We start from the raw sequence: 13,201 nt of genomic DNA, 5'->3' as shown, positions 1-13,201 counted from the left end.
CTCTCTCTCTTTCTCTCTCTCTGGAACTCCCTCCCCAGCCACATCCGATCTACCAACACTCCCTCTAAACTCACCTTTTCACTCTTTGCTTCAACTCCTAATCCACTAACCCCCCTACCCCCTACCCACCTAGCTTAGCACCTTTTACTTTGTTGTTATTTTTCTTCTTTACTTGCTTGTAAAAAGCTTTGAGCATCAGGAAAAACGCTATATAAATAACATTATTATCATTATTATTATTATATGTTTTGGATGTTTTAAAAAAAACAATATCATAGGTTACTGTGAACTACACAGTAACCTATGATATGTGTGTTTCTAGAGCATCAGATAATGTCTAAGTATGTGACAAATAAATTCTCATGAATCTCTTTTACAGCAATTCTCTGAAGCTGCTCAGCTCTATGAAAAAGGACAATATTATGACAAAGCTGCCTCGGTCTACATTCGTTGCAAGAACTGGTGAGACGAACACCAACACCCTCCTGGAACTTTATCCTTCTATGTACAAGTTCACTTTATTCTTCTTTGGCGCACAGGGCGAAGGTGGGCGAGCTGCTCCAACATGTCTCCTCTCCTAAGATCCACCTGCAGTACGCCAAGGCCAAGGAGGCGGACGGCAAGTAGGTTCTTAGTGAATCTGCGTCACCTTGGAGATATGATATCATTAAAGGAGGAGCAGGTGTAATGTGTAATCTGTGCACCAGGTACAAAGACGCAGCACAGGCCTATGAGAGCGCCAAGGACTGGGACAACGTGATCCGCGTGCTGCTCGACCACCTGAACAACCCCGAGGAGGCTGTCCGCATCGTCAGGGAGACGCAGAGCATCGATGGAGCCAAGATGGTGGCCAGGTAGGACACAAGAGCAGAGGTGTCTACAAACAACCACAGCCAAGTAGTTCTGTACTTTACTTATCGTCACAGTAGAGATAGTACTAGTAACCTTTGGTTTCATTAACTTAATTTGTTTTTAATATTATTACATTGTTAATGATCCCCCTCCTTATTTAGTCTCCTGGTTCCCTAAATATGCTTTATAACATGTTTTCACACATGCTTTCAGTGTTGCTAACATGATCTGTGACTTTTTTAATTATTAGTATGGCAGTTCAACTAATGACTTATTACCCAAATTGGAATTATAAGCATTGAATTGTCTACCATTTGAAAAGCACTCTAACATTCATTTTAACTTTTTAGTGCTGAGTGAGTAGTGAGTATTTCCACTGCAGATTTGTTTTTGATTAACTTTTACATTTAGGAAATGTGTTTATCCCACCAAAGTCTAAGACTCATCCACTTTAACATAACTATTTACAATGAATTAAAACAGAGACAAGATGCATCTCATTTGAAAAGCTGGTATGAGCAGATTTGAGATGTCTTCACTGATTAGTGATCAGTGTCGTTGCTAACTAGATTTCTGTGGCGTGATTTCTTAACTTTGTGTTTCATGTCCCAATCCGTCCCCTTTGCTTCTTTTTTTACTTACTACATTTTTCACATACGTTTGTGTGTGTCTCAGGTTCTTCCTGGGGCTGAACGACTACGGCTCAGCCATCCACTTCCTGGTTCTGTCTCAGTGCAACGACGAAGCTTTCCAATTGGCCCAGCAGCACGGGCAGATGGAGGTCTACGCCGACATCATTGGTACGTCCCTGTGTGAATGTTTATATAGAACATACAGACTATTCTATAGCTGAATGGGTCTTACCTTATTTCCTGTTGCAGTATTTGCTAATAATGTTTTACCACTAGGTCCAATAAAACTGTCTATAAGTTGAATCTTAATGCTTGACTGCTGCGGTGTGTTCGTCAGGTCCTGAGGCCACGCAGGAGGACTACCAGAGCATCGCGCTCTACTTCGAGGGAGAGAAGAAACACCTGCAGGCCGGAAAGTTCTTCCAGAAGTGTGGCCAGTACAGCAGAGTGAGAACCCTCCTCGATTTGTATTTCGTTTTTCTGTGGTGGAGGAATTATGCAGATTCTTTACTTGGATACATTTTCTCATACCGCACTGTGAAAATTCTACCATTCCTGCATTCAAAAGCTAACTTCAGTGAAGGTACTTTACTGTCTTATCAGCAGAATGGATCAGTAAAAGAATAGAATATATAAACATAGAATTCATAAGGATCCTGTTATTGAAGGTGTTTTTGAATTATTATCACTGCTGTTTTATTATGTATGTTGCATTTATGGCTGTTGATGTAGGTTATGCTGTTTTTAAGTTTGGAAGTTTAATGTAAAGCAATGCATCATATTCTAAAACGCCATCATGAAAACATTATCCTGCAGTTTATCACAATCACACCATCAACACATCTGGAGATACATGGCTTCTCTCCGGACAGGAAGTAGAGCTGTGGAGTAAAAAGAACAATATGAACCTCTGAGACGAGTGGAGAATAAAGTAGCATAAATGTTTTCTCCCTGCGTCCCAGGCCCTGAAGCACTTCCTGAAGTGTCCCAACACTGATGACAACCTGGCTGTGGAGATGGCCATAGAGACGGTGAGAGCAGTGTGTCTCACTGAGCATCACACTGCATGTACAGAAGAACGTCAACAGTTTGTTCATTGTTTTTGATGTGGGTTTCAGGTGGGTCAGGCCAGGGACAGTTCTCTGACCAATCAGCTGATAGATTACCTGATGGGAGAAAGTGACGGTATGCCCAAGGTAAAGAACCTTCTGAAGCCGTCTCCATTGCATGTGTGTCAACGGCTGTGACTTCCCTTTGGGTAGTATTTCCCTTTCCCTTTAGTCTATGGGTGGGATACACCTCTTTAATGTATTCATAGCCAATTCTCCCTCTCCATGTCTCTCCTACTCCTCGTCTGGTGTGTGAAGTGTCTCTTCATTTGTTTTTGGGTTCATGTTTTTACACACACTGCAACAGTTAATGAAAAAACTGGATGTTTTTGTCAACAACTTTTTCCGTCACTGAAATGATAACCAACGTGATATTGTCGACCAAAAAAGATGAGACTAAAAGAAAAGCTTTACCCAGATCCTTCTTTCTATTTTCATCCCAAAATCCACATCTTCTGAATGCAGCCGTTTTGTGTCCTTTGCCACGTTGCCCCTTGTGAATACAATGTGTGTGAATCAGTCCCTGAGTGACACTGTGTACTAAACTGGTGATGGTTAGATGACCTTTCTTTCCTCTTCCCAGGATGCCAAGTATCTGTTCCGCCTGTACATGGCGCTGCAGCTGTTCAGAGAGGCCGCTCGCACCGCCATCATCATCGCCAGAGAGGAGCAGTGTGCAGGCACGTCTTCACACTGTGCTGCACCAATAACATTCTGTGAGATTTCCAATCCTCATTCTTTTTTCTACATGTTATTCCTCCAGGGAACTACCGTAATGCCCATGACGTGCTGTTCAGCATGTACACGGAGCTGCAGGCCCAGAAGATTAAGATCCCTGCTGAGATGGTCACAAATCTGATGATCCTCCACTCCTACCTGCTGGTCAAGGTCAGAGCGCCTGCTGTGTGTTAGCGATGTTTACTGTTGTCATGGTGTCTAGTAGGGATGCTACGTATTGCGCAGAGGCTTCGGAGCGTGTGTCGAGTAATTCCCGAAGCTTTTTGTGAAGCATGTATCGAGGCTTGTCTCGTTTTGGGCCAGTGACGTCAACGAGGACGAACGAAGCCTCGCTGCCCGTCGATACCACGTGACTGCTTCAGGAAGCGATTCAGATCGGTTGAACCACAACACTCATATTACCCATGGATGTATAATAAGAACCATATTACCCCTCCTGTACCCAGGCCCGGTGACACGATGGAATTAAGAGAGCTCAGACCCTCACTTATATAGAGGTCGGAACATGTCATAAGTATAAATAAATAAAAGCATAAATAAATACAGGAATAAATAGCGTGCAGTGTTTTCAGGTAGATTCAGTGTGTGTGCTGTGGCTCAGCTGGAAAGCAGTTTACCCACGACCGTAGGGTCCCTGGTTCAACGACTGGTTAATACGTATTTTTTGTTGTTAATAAAAGCTACAGCTAAATGAGATAATTGAGTTAATAAATGTATTCTTTGATATGGTTTAGCCTTTCTCAGGCTACAACATGGTTAAGTTTACGAATATTACTAAGGAATACAAATCCCGCTTTGCAATGTTTACCAGCCTCCTTAGGCTTTTCAATCACAATCATTAAACTGGAATAAAAACAATATTGTTAATGAAAATATGATTTAATGTTCGTTGTTTAGAGTTATTCTAAGGCTTTACTCATTGAGGTCTCGGTATGAGATAGAGCACACTGTTGAGATGTCATAATGTGCCTGTTTTACACACTTTGACCAGCAGGGGGTTTGTGCTCAGATGAACCCTTTTGCGAACCAATTGGCTTCATCTCGCCATCACTAGTGTCTAGTGATTCTGAGTCTCTCACACTCTTCCAGACCCACCTCAAAACTCATATCTTCACCTCTGTCTACCCATAAGCCCCCCCCCCCATCATCAATCCATTCCTGTTGACTGTCTTTGTTTGTCCTTATTTATCCGTCCTCCCTTATACTGTAAAGCGTCTGAGTTCAAGAAAAGTGCTATATAAATATAATGTATTAGTTATTATTATAATTAGTCTTTGTTCATAGACTGTTAAGGATAAAAAATATATATAAATAAGTAATCATAGTATTGTATGTCATAAAAAAGTCATTGCAGAGCATGCCATAAATCAATATGTCATAAAAGGTTATTTCATGTATTTATAGTATTTCAAACAAAGGTCACGGTAGGCTATATTATGTTGTAAAAATGTTTTTAAAAATAATTTGTCAATTTATAATCGTGTAGTATGTGAGTGTTATAGAAGTAGTAGATCAGCTCATACAAAATGGCAAAATAATATAGTAGGATGTCAAGAACGTCTTTTGTAAAAAATGGTAGTTATTATAAAGTCTTCAGTCTCAACATGTGTGTTGTGTTTCTGACTTTGTACATTGTGTTATTATGCAGATCCATGTAAAGAGGGGGGACCACCTAAAAGGCGCTCGCATGCTCATCCGGGTCAGCAACAATATCAGCAAGTTCCCTGCACGTGAGTCCACACAGAGAACTCTACATATCACATGATAACAAATCTAAATCAAGTGGAAATGTCCCCAACATAAAGAAACCCAAACAGAGGTCTAATCAGTGTTTGTGTGTAGATGTTGTTCCCATTCTGACGTCAGCGGTCATCGAGTGTCACCGCGCCGGACTGAAGAACTCGGCCTTCAGCTTTGCCGCCATGCTGATGAGACCGGAGTACAGGAACGAGATCGACTCCAAGTACAGGAAGAAGATCGAGGCCATGGTTCGGTGAGAATGTTCACACCTCCTGTGTTCTGTCAAACTCCCCCCTCCTGCTCTGTTCTAACCTCCCTTCCTTTCCTACACGTGTCCTCTCCCTGCACATCCGTCCTCACCTCAGACGTCCCGACACCTCGGAGCTGGAGGAGGAGACGACCCCCTGTCCCTTCTGTGGCGCTCAGCTGCCGCAGAACGAACTGCTCTGCATCTCCTGCAAGAACAACCTGCCCTACTGCATCTCCACGGTACAACACAGAACCACTGACTCGTTCATAACACCCCAATAGTTTCCCTTGTGTTTTGTATCTTTTGATATCTTTACCCTTCTGTTTTTCTCAGGGTCGTCATATGCTGAAAGAAGACTGGTCTGTGTGTCCTCACTGTGAATTCCCCTCACTCTACTCTCAGTTCACTCTGTAAGTTATGCTTTCATTATATTTAGTTTGCTACTACCCACATGCAGACAGTTTAGGCACTTCTTTGTTTTCCAAAGAGACGTTTTTTAAATGTGAAATCTTCTGATCCTGAAAGGGATCAGCTGGTTTAAACAGTGGCCTTCTGATTCTCAAATCAACTTGGACGGTAGCCGTTTGCTAGTTTAGAGCTCCACTGGCACCTTCGTTTTTCTAATTCAGAATTAGTTGGGCTTTTTAGGAAATGCGCTTATTGGCTTTCCTGCTAAGATTGATACCAGGATGTCACTGTACCATACACGTGTTTTCGTAGAGTTTAAACCGACAGATTATATTGTGTTTATTAGATGTGCTGGCAGGCACCTTTTGACAGAGCCAGGCTAACGGTGTATTCCGAAGCTATAACTTCATATTTAACTTGTGAAATGAGGGGTATCGATCTCCCACTTTTCTCATGGTCACACTCTCACATCTATACTGAATGTATTTTGGTGTTCAGGTTGCTGGAGACGGAGACGACGTGTCCCATGTGCTCCGAGGCTCTGAGTGTCAAACAGGTGAAGAAGATAACCGACTGTTCCAAATACCTGCAGGCTGAGGACCTCGATCAGTGACAACATACTACTCATCACATGTATATAGATGTATTGTCCTTTTGTATTTGTTTAAATATGTCAGATATATATATTTTGGATGGATTGTAAGCAGCTTTTAGTTTTTGTATGTGAAAATCATAGGAGTAGTTAATTTTTTTAAAGATGCTTAATATGCTAACAACTGAAAAATAATAAATCAAATAAAGAAAGCTTTGTATTTTTCCTGGAGTGGCTGAAGATGATTCAAACGGGTCATTATGCTCTGGATTACTGGAGGAGTTTAGAAATAATCATTAAGAGGATTTGTGGTTAAACCCTTCATCACGTTGCTTGGCAGAGTGAACACTGAACACAACTTCAAATCTATTGCCTGAATTTTCCCCCGAGCGGATTAGTTTTTTTTAGATAAATGAGTTACAGTATCTGTGAACATGATCTCTGTATAAATGTCATCCATCTGATTTTAAATCAAACGTAATACCAGCCTAAAACATTTTCTAAAAAGGATCTGATAAAGAAATCAACCAAAGACAAATATGACCAACATATTTCTCTATTTATCCTCATGAATGGTTTTTTTTTACAAAATCGCAATTTACAGGAACCTCAGTGCTAAGCGCAGAGCTCCAGCGTCTCTGTATTAAAGTCCTAACAAAGTCTGACAGTCCCGTACATCCGAGTCACATTATTTACAGCCTCCGCTCCTGGATCACTAACTGATGACGGTGGAAATGCTCTCACCTCCTGATGAGACGCACGTCACTACAGAGGACACATGATACAAGCTGGTATTATACATTTGTTCATTATAGAGACACTGAGCGACACGACAGGAAGTAAAAAAAAGACATTTCTGAGCCATCTAGTCAAAGGGGAGGGACGAGTGAGTTCCCAGCGGAGGTTAAGACCCGACTCACAGCACACTGATGCTCAGCAGAGGGTCTCTAAGTGCAGAGAAAGAGTGTAATAGTCTGTGGGGGCTGAGAGGGGGGGGGGGCAGAGCAGGACCGTGTTCATTTCTTGGCCTTTCCTTTGCCTTTCCCCTTCCCAGAAGCCTCCTTGGTCTCCTTGGTCTCCTTCTTCTCCTTGGTCTCCTTGGTCTCCTTGGTCTCCTTCTTCTTGATAGGTTTGCCCTTCTTCTGCTGCAGGGAGGAACACCGCACAGACGTTAGAAGATATGAACACAGCGCTTTGCACGCAGTGAATGTTAGATTGTTGATGCTCTTACTCTGATCATGGCGTCCAACTTGACGCCCTCGTCCTCAGACTCCTGCGATTCATTGTCCACCTCCTCCGCTCCCAGCTCCGACTCCCCGGCACCCCCACCCCCGCGGCGGCCCTTCTTCACGACCTGCAGAGAGTACGGCGTCAGGTGGACCTCCTTGTTGTAGGCCCGGGTGAACGCTGCCTTCACCTGAGAGGAGACAACATGTTGCAATGCAAAAATGTTACAATAAATCACTCTTATTTCCCCCATTCACAATATTCAATATAGGCTCTATATACCTACACAAATATACAAGGAGCTGTGGTTGTCTTTGACCATTTAAAATCTATTAAGCAGTAACCAGTTTATTTGAGGTTGTGAAGAACAGTTAAAATAACAAATGATAGAGAACAGTTGTTGTGGGTCAAGTGAGACCTATTTAAAATTAAAAAGGAAGTCGTACTGAAAAGCTGGCTCTGGAGTTTGTTGGGTGCAAATCGGCAAAGGTAAAAAAACATTTCTAATCTGTGACAATTTTAGCCTCTGTGATTTGCTGTTGAAACAAAAGTGAAAAAAGTTGTTAATAGAAGCTGCTATACTGATTATTGTTTTAAATTCATAATTGACTACATGTCATGTAGTCATGTATGTAATGTGTTTACTCTACTTGCTCAGCACAAAACAGCATGTGTAAATAAAGAAAAGCTTAGGAACATGTTCACATTTCAAACATCAACTCGCTTTGTTAATGTTATTAAAGCTTGTTTCTGCTGCTCCCGATTTCTCTAAAAACACTCACTTTTTAATTTTGCCCTTGATGGAACAATTAAACAGGTGAGGAAGTGTATTTAGAATTGGCTATAACAGTTATAGGTATAGAGGGACGAAGCAGACTGACACTCCGATAGATGCTGGAATAACTGGTATAATTTGTTATGCGTTTCCAATCCAATCTCCAAAATCTCAACAATTTAGACTCCTGCTGCTAACCTTTGACTCTAGTTTAGAGTAGGGGTCTGGTTGCCCCCCCCACACGCTGATCTCCATGAGGCTATCCACGTCCTCCCTGACCAGCTGGTAGTCATCCAGCAGCTGCACAGCCTGGGCGGCGCCCTCCGCTCCGAGCCTCTGCAGCGGGCTGAGTAGCGCCTGGCGCAGGTAGAACAAGTAGTCCAGGTTCACCGCCTCCCGGCTGCTCATCGTCCTGCAGGGGCCACACAGAGGACAATCTGATACTGTGACTACAACGTGTGAATACTCAGAGGACAGTCAGATACTGTGACTACAACGTGAGAATACTCAGAGGACGGTGAGGAAGGCCGGCTCACTTTAATCCCATGTGTGAGGAAAGCTCCTGCACGATGCGAGAGTGCTTGCTGGTGGAGGAGTGCTTGCCGAGCCAGCTGGGGAAGGTGGGGAACTGACTCATGTAGCCCCTCATGAGCTCGCCGGGTAGCACACTGGCATAGACAGCCTGCACACACACACACACACACACACACACACACACACACACACACACACACACACACACACACACACACACCTTTTCAAATGTATACGTTTGCTATGTCTGACTGTAATTGATATATCAGGTTGTCTGTGGGTTAGTAACAGTTGATCCATCAATTTAACATGTGTATTTGTCCAAAGAGGTTCAACGCAAACATTTGCATAAATGTAATCATCGTGTAGGCCCTTGGTGGGACTCTGTTGTCTTTGTATGGAAACCTTTTTATGATTAAACTGTGACTTTTTAGTTTTTTCACAACATACTATTCTTGGTCTTTTTTAATTATCACTTTGACATTTTTGATGGCATGCTCTACCCTGATATCTTTGACTTTTTGTCTAATATAAGGTAAGATGTACTTTATTGATCCCAGATTGGGAAATGTTTGCGTTGCAGCAGCATCAAAAACAAACAAGGGATTGCACATAAATAGAAATGAGTAGAAATAAACAATTCTAAACTGTAAACATCTCAAAATAGAAATAAAACACCATTTTAAAAAGTAGAAAAATATACAGTAGACCGTGAAGATAAGAAATCTATAAACTCTGACAATAAAACACTATTGTGCCAATTTTCAGTTAACACAATATAACAATGTATTTCACAAACTAAATCATGACCTTCAAATACTCCTGTCTGTCTGTGTGTGTGTCTGTGTGTGTGTGTGTGTGTGTGTGTGTGTGTGTGTGTGTACCTTGATCTGTTCCACTCGGGGCCTCTGGAAGCGCAGGTCGAAGCAGTGGTTTGCCAGCGACCTGATCTTCATGTGGTTACGATCGTTGCACATGAAGATGATGGGAACCTTTGACGTTTTGATCAGACTGATCATCTCCTGCAGAAAGATGTCAGAGTTCAGTAACAAGAAACATGATGCAGCCGGTTGTTGCTTTCAGTCCCCTGCTGCTACAGCTTCGAGGAGCAGTTCATTTATAGTCATTGTTTCTGTAGATGCATTAACAACAACCGACAGTAGTCTCATCACAAATCAGACATGTGAACCTCTGCAGTACATTTTTTAAATTTAAACCACACCTTTCATTTTGCACGTGAGAATCTGGTCAGAGAAATGTGTTATTTCTTTACCTGGATTCCTCCGCGGTCCTCGTTGCCGGCCATGCCATCGACCTCATCCATGATCAGGACGTGCTTACTGGTCACTTTCTGAGACGTGCCTACAAAACACACAACAACAGTTACACACACTACATAATATTCAATTAGATGCTAGACAAATGTATGTTGTGTTGATTCTCTAAGAGAAAATTATTTGACCTCTAGGTAAAACCTTAACTTGAAAATGGCAAATATGCAACATTACTATACTTGAGTTATCGGCTTTTACTACAGTAACGCAGCGTCCACACGGCAGCGTGCGTAGAAGCTTGCCGGCGGGCGTGTCTGAAGCTCGACCAACAACCAATCACATGAATCTCCCGCCCCAGAAACACAAGCAGGCGGTTTGATTGGCTAGAGCTTGTACTGGCATATGATTTGATATGAAGCTTGAAAAGTTTAACTTTTCTCAACCTTCACCGCAAGCAAAGCGACGTGAAGGAACCACAATGCAGTTCGGCAAAGCGTGACGTCACCCCATTCAAAGTGAATGGGAAGCATTCAACGCACGCCGCCGTGTGGACGGGCCGTAAGTGACACCTCATCCTGTAGAAATCACAGCCTTTAAATGATTCTTGCAACAAGCTTTCATTTCAGAAACATTTAGAAGTACATGTGATAACACACTTCTAAAGCATGGGTGTCTAGTTCTAAGGCTGGATATGTGTTTTTGACAACCTTAACACCATTTTTGTTTTAGCTAACTCCATATCAAAATGCTAACAGTTGTCAGTTTTGTTCTTTGCAGTCCTCTCATGCAACTATTCAATTAATAATAAAATACTTCTCATCGCTGCAACATAAGTACACCTTTTTCAGAAACCAGCACATGAATAAACGCTGACGTTGGTTCAGATGTGTCGCTACTGAAACAGAGAAACAACCGTAAAGAGGGATCACCTTTGTAGAAGCCTTCGATGCTCGTGTTGTTGAGTGACTCGGACACGACTTCCTTCAAACTGTTTTTGCTGCGAGTGCAGCTGGCGTTCATCTCCACAAAACTGAGGCCCAACTCCTGCAGGACCACACACAAACAACGGGAGAGGTTTAGTCAAACAGAGACCAAAGCAATATGTTTAAGTTTAAGACATTTGTCCCCACTGGAAGTCAAAGGGTAAGTCATAATCAGATAATAATACAGACTGGGAAGAAAAGCACCTAAAAACACTAAGTCTGTGTGTTTATACTGACCTCACAGACCAGGGCTGCTGTGGTGGTCTTCCCCACGCCCGGGGGTCCAGAGAGCAGAGCAGCTTTGAATCCTGAACCGTCATCTTTGCCGCGTCCAAACTTACCGAACCTTGCAACTACACAGCAACAAAACATGTTTCATGTTAAACTATGATTGACTGACTTTTCCCACCCACAAGCTGCATCCCTACCCTCAAAAACATGTTTACACCAGAGATCAAATCTAACATGAAATAAGTCTGACCACACGAACTGTAATGTGAATTGTGATCTGATTACTAAAAAGGGCATTTCACACAGTTTTTACAAAAACTGTAATAAACGTTGCTTTGAGAAGATGATTTGTTATCATTACTCGGAATACTTCTGACACCTAAAAACACAACATGATAAACCGTGTGCTACCTGGTGGTTTGGAGGTGCCGTTGCCGTGGTGTCGGAACCAGTTCTTCAACCAGCGGACCAGCTTGTTGGCACAGCTCTGATCTCCCTGCTGGCCAATCACAGCCTTCAGAGAGAGTGGGCGGTACTTGTCCACCCACAGCAGGCTGGCGTCCTCCCCTTTCTCTGAGGGGGAGGCTGCTGAGGAAGAGGAGAGGCCCAGCTCCCTCCGGGCTGTGTGGGCCGAGCCCCTCCCCGGGGGGGTGTCTCTGCCTCGGGTCCCGGCGCCGCGGCCCGGAGCCAGGCCGGTCTTTGAGGGGCTCGGGGTGTGAGGGGAGCGGGAGTTACCCTTAGAGGGAGAGATCTTCTGAAATGTGGGGGTGCTCTTTGAAGTCCTGCCGAGGGGGGTCTTGGTCTTTGAGGCTTTGTTCTAAAAGTCAAAATCAACTGAAAGTAAATGGCATGTTTCTGTTGCTATAACAAACAGATAGGCGCTGTATCAGAATCAGTATACCTGGATGTGGCCCAAAGAGGGGACATGTACATTGTTGAAGCAAAAGTGAAGAGCCAAAAATAACAAAATATGAATTTAGAGGCATGTATTTGTATACATGCCTCTAAATTCATATTTTAAGAGAAAAATACAACAACAATAAAGTAAATAAAGAGAGGCTACTCAGCAGTGAGTAGGAGCTGCTATTCGAGCGAAGCCATTAAACATCAGTCAACTAAGTGAGCATTTGATGCATCGCCCTAACTGTTGTTATTTCTTACAATAATAAAAACGACTGTGACTGTAAAGAAGAGATGTTTCATATTCTTACATCTTCTGGGTTCCAACTATTCCACTGCTGACAAAATCACTTTGTGAACAGCTTGCTTAAAGTAAAAATATGAGAGCGTACCTCAGCTTCTGCAGCGACCTCGTACTTGGACTTCTTTCCAGGTTTGGTGCTGATCAGCTCCAACAGACCATCTTCATCCAGGATCTTGGTCCCAAGACTCTCCGCCTGAGCACAAAGCCACAAACTATATAGGTCAAAGGACAGATCCAAGGAAAAAACTAATGTAGGGAAATGTGTAATAGGACACAATGTATTAAAGCCAAATATCAAAGTGTTTATAAGCTCCTATCAGCTAGTGTGTATAACTTAAGAAACAGTTCAAGTTAAATCAATCACACATATTTTCTACAGAAACATTTTTTTGTATTTCTGGATCAGGGGGGTCACCTTCTCGAGTTTGGAGACTCCGCTGTCTCTGCCCTGCACCATGTAGGTGGTCTTCTTGCTGATGTTGCCCGTCACCTTGCCTCCGTAGCGCTCGATCAGGGATTTGGCTTCATCCCTCTCCATGGACTCCATGACCCCCGTCAACACAAACACACAGCCCTCCAAACAGTTCTCTGCACCCTGGAAAACACACACACACACACACACACACACACACACACACACACACACACACAG

The 13,201-nt window shown here is 43.0% G+C and overlaps 3 protein-coding genes across 5 annotated transcripts in view; 1 reads left to right on the top strand and 2 right to left on the bottom strand.

The window, feature by feature from the left end:
- Positions 1-13,201, top strand: part of cp (ceruloplasmin) — a 737,508-nt gene that overhangs the window by 58,525 nt on the left and 665,782 nt on the right. The window lies entirely within an intron of this gene.
- The window catches only part of LOC104951371 (anoctamin-4), a 255,164-nt gene that overhangs the window by 110,519 nt on the left and 131,444 nt on the right, over positions 1-13,201 (bottom strand). The gene's annotated exons all lie outside the window — the stretch shown is intronic.
- rfc1 (replication factor C (activator 1) 1) lies at positions 6,862-9,345 on the bottom strand. The gene is made up of 4 exons (XM_010778007.1): positions 8,860-9,345; positions 8,522-8,735; positions 7,553-7,738; positions 6,862-7,466 (listed from the first exon to the last, which is right to left on the bottom strand). The coding sequence occupies exons 1-4, from the start codon at positions 8,970-8,972 to the stop codon at positions 7,338-7,340; spliced, it is 642 nt and encodes a 213-aa protein (XP_010776309.1). The 5' UTR covers positions 8,973-9,345; the 3' UTR covers positions 6,862-7,337.

The sequence above is a fragment of the Notothenia coriiceps genome, unplaced genomic scaffold (genome assembly GCF_000735185.1).
Source record: "Notothenia coriiceps isolate Sejong01 unplaced genomic scaffold, NC01 NC01_scaffold00018996, whole genome shotgun sequence".
Classification (NCBI taxonomy): domain Eukaryota; kingdom Metazoa; phylum Chordata; class Actinopteri; order Perciformes; family Nototheniidae; genus Notothenia; species Notothenia coriiceps.
This window is presented reverse-complemented; position numbering and strand designations above follow the sequence as displayed.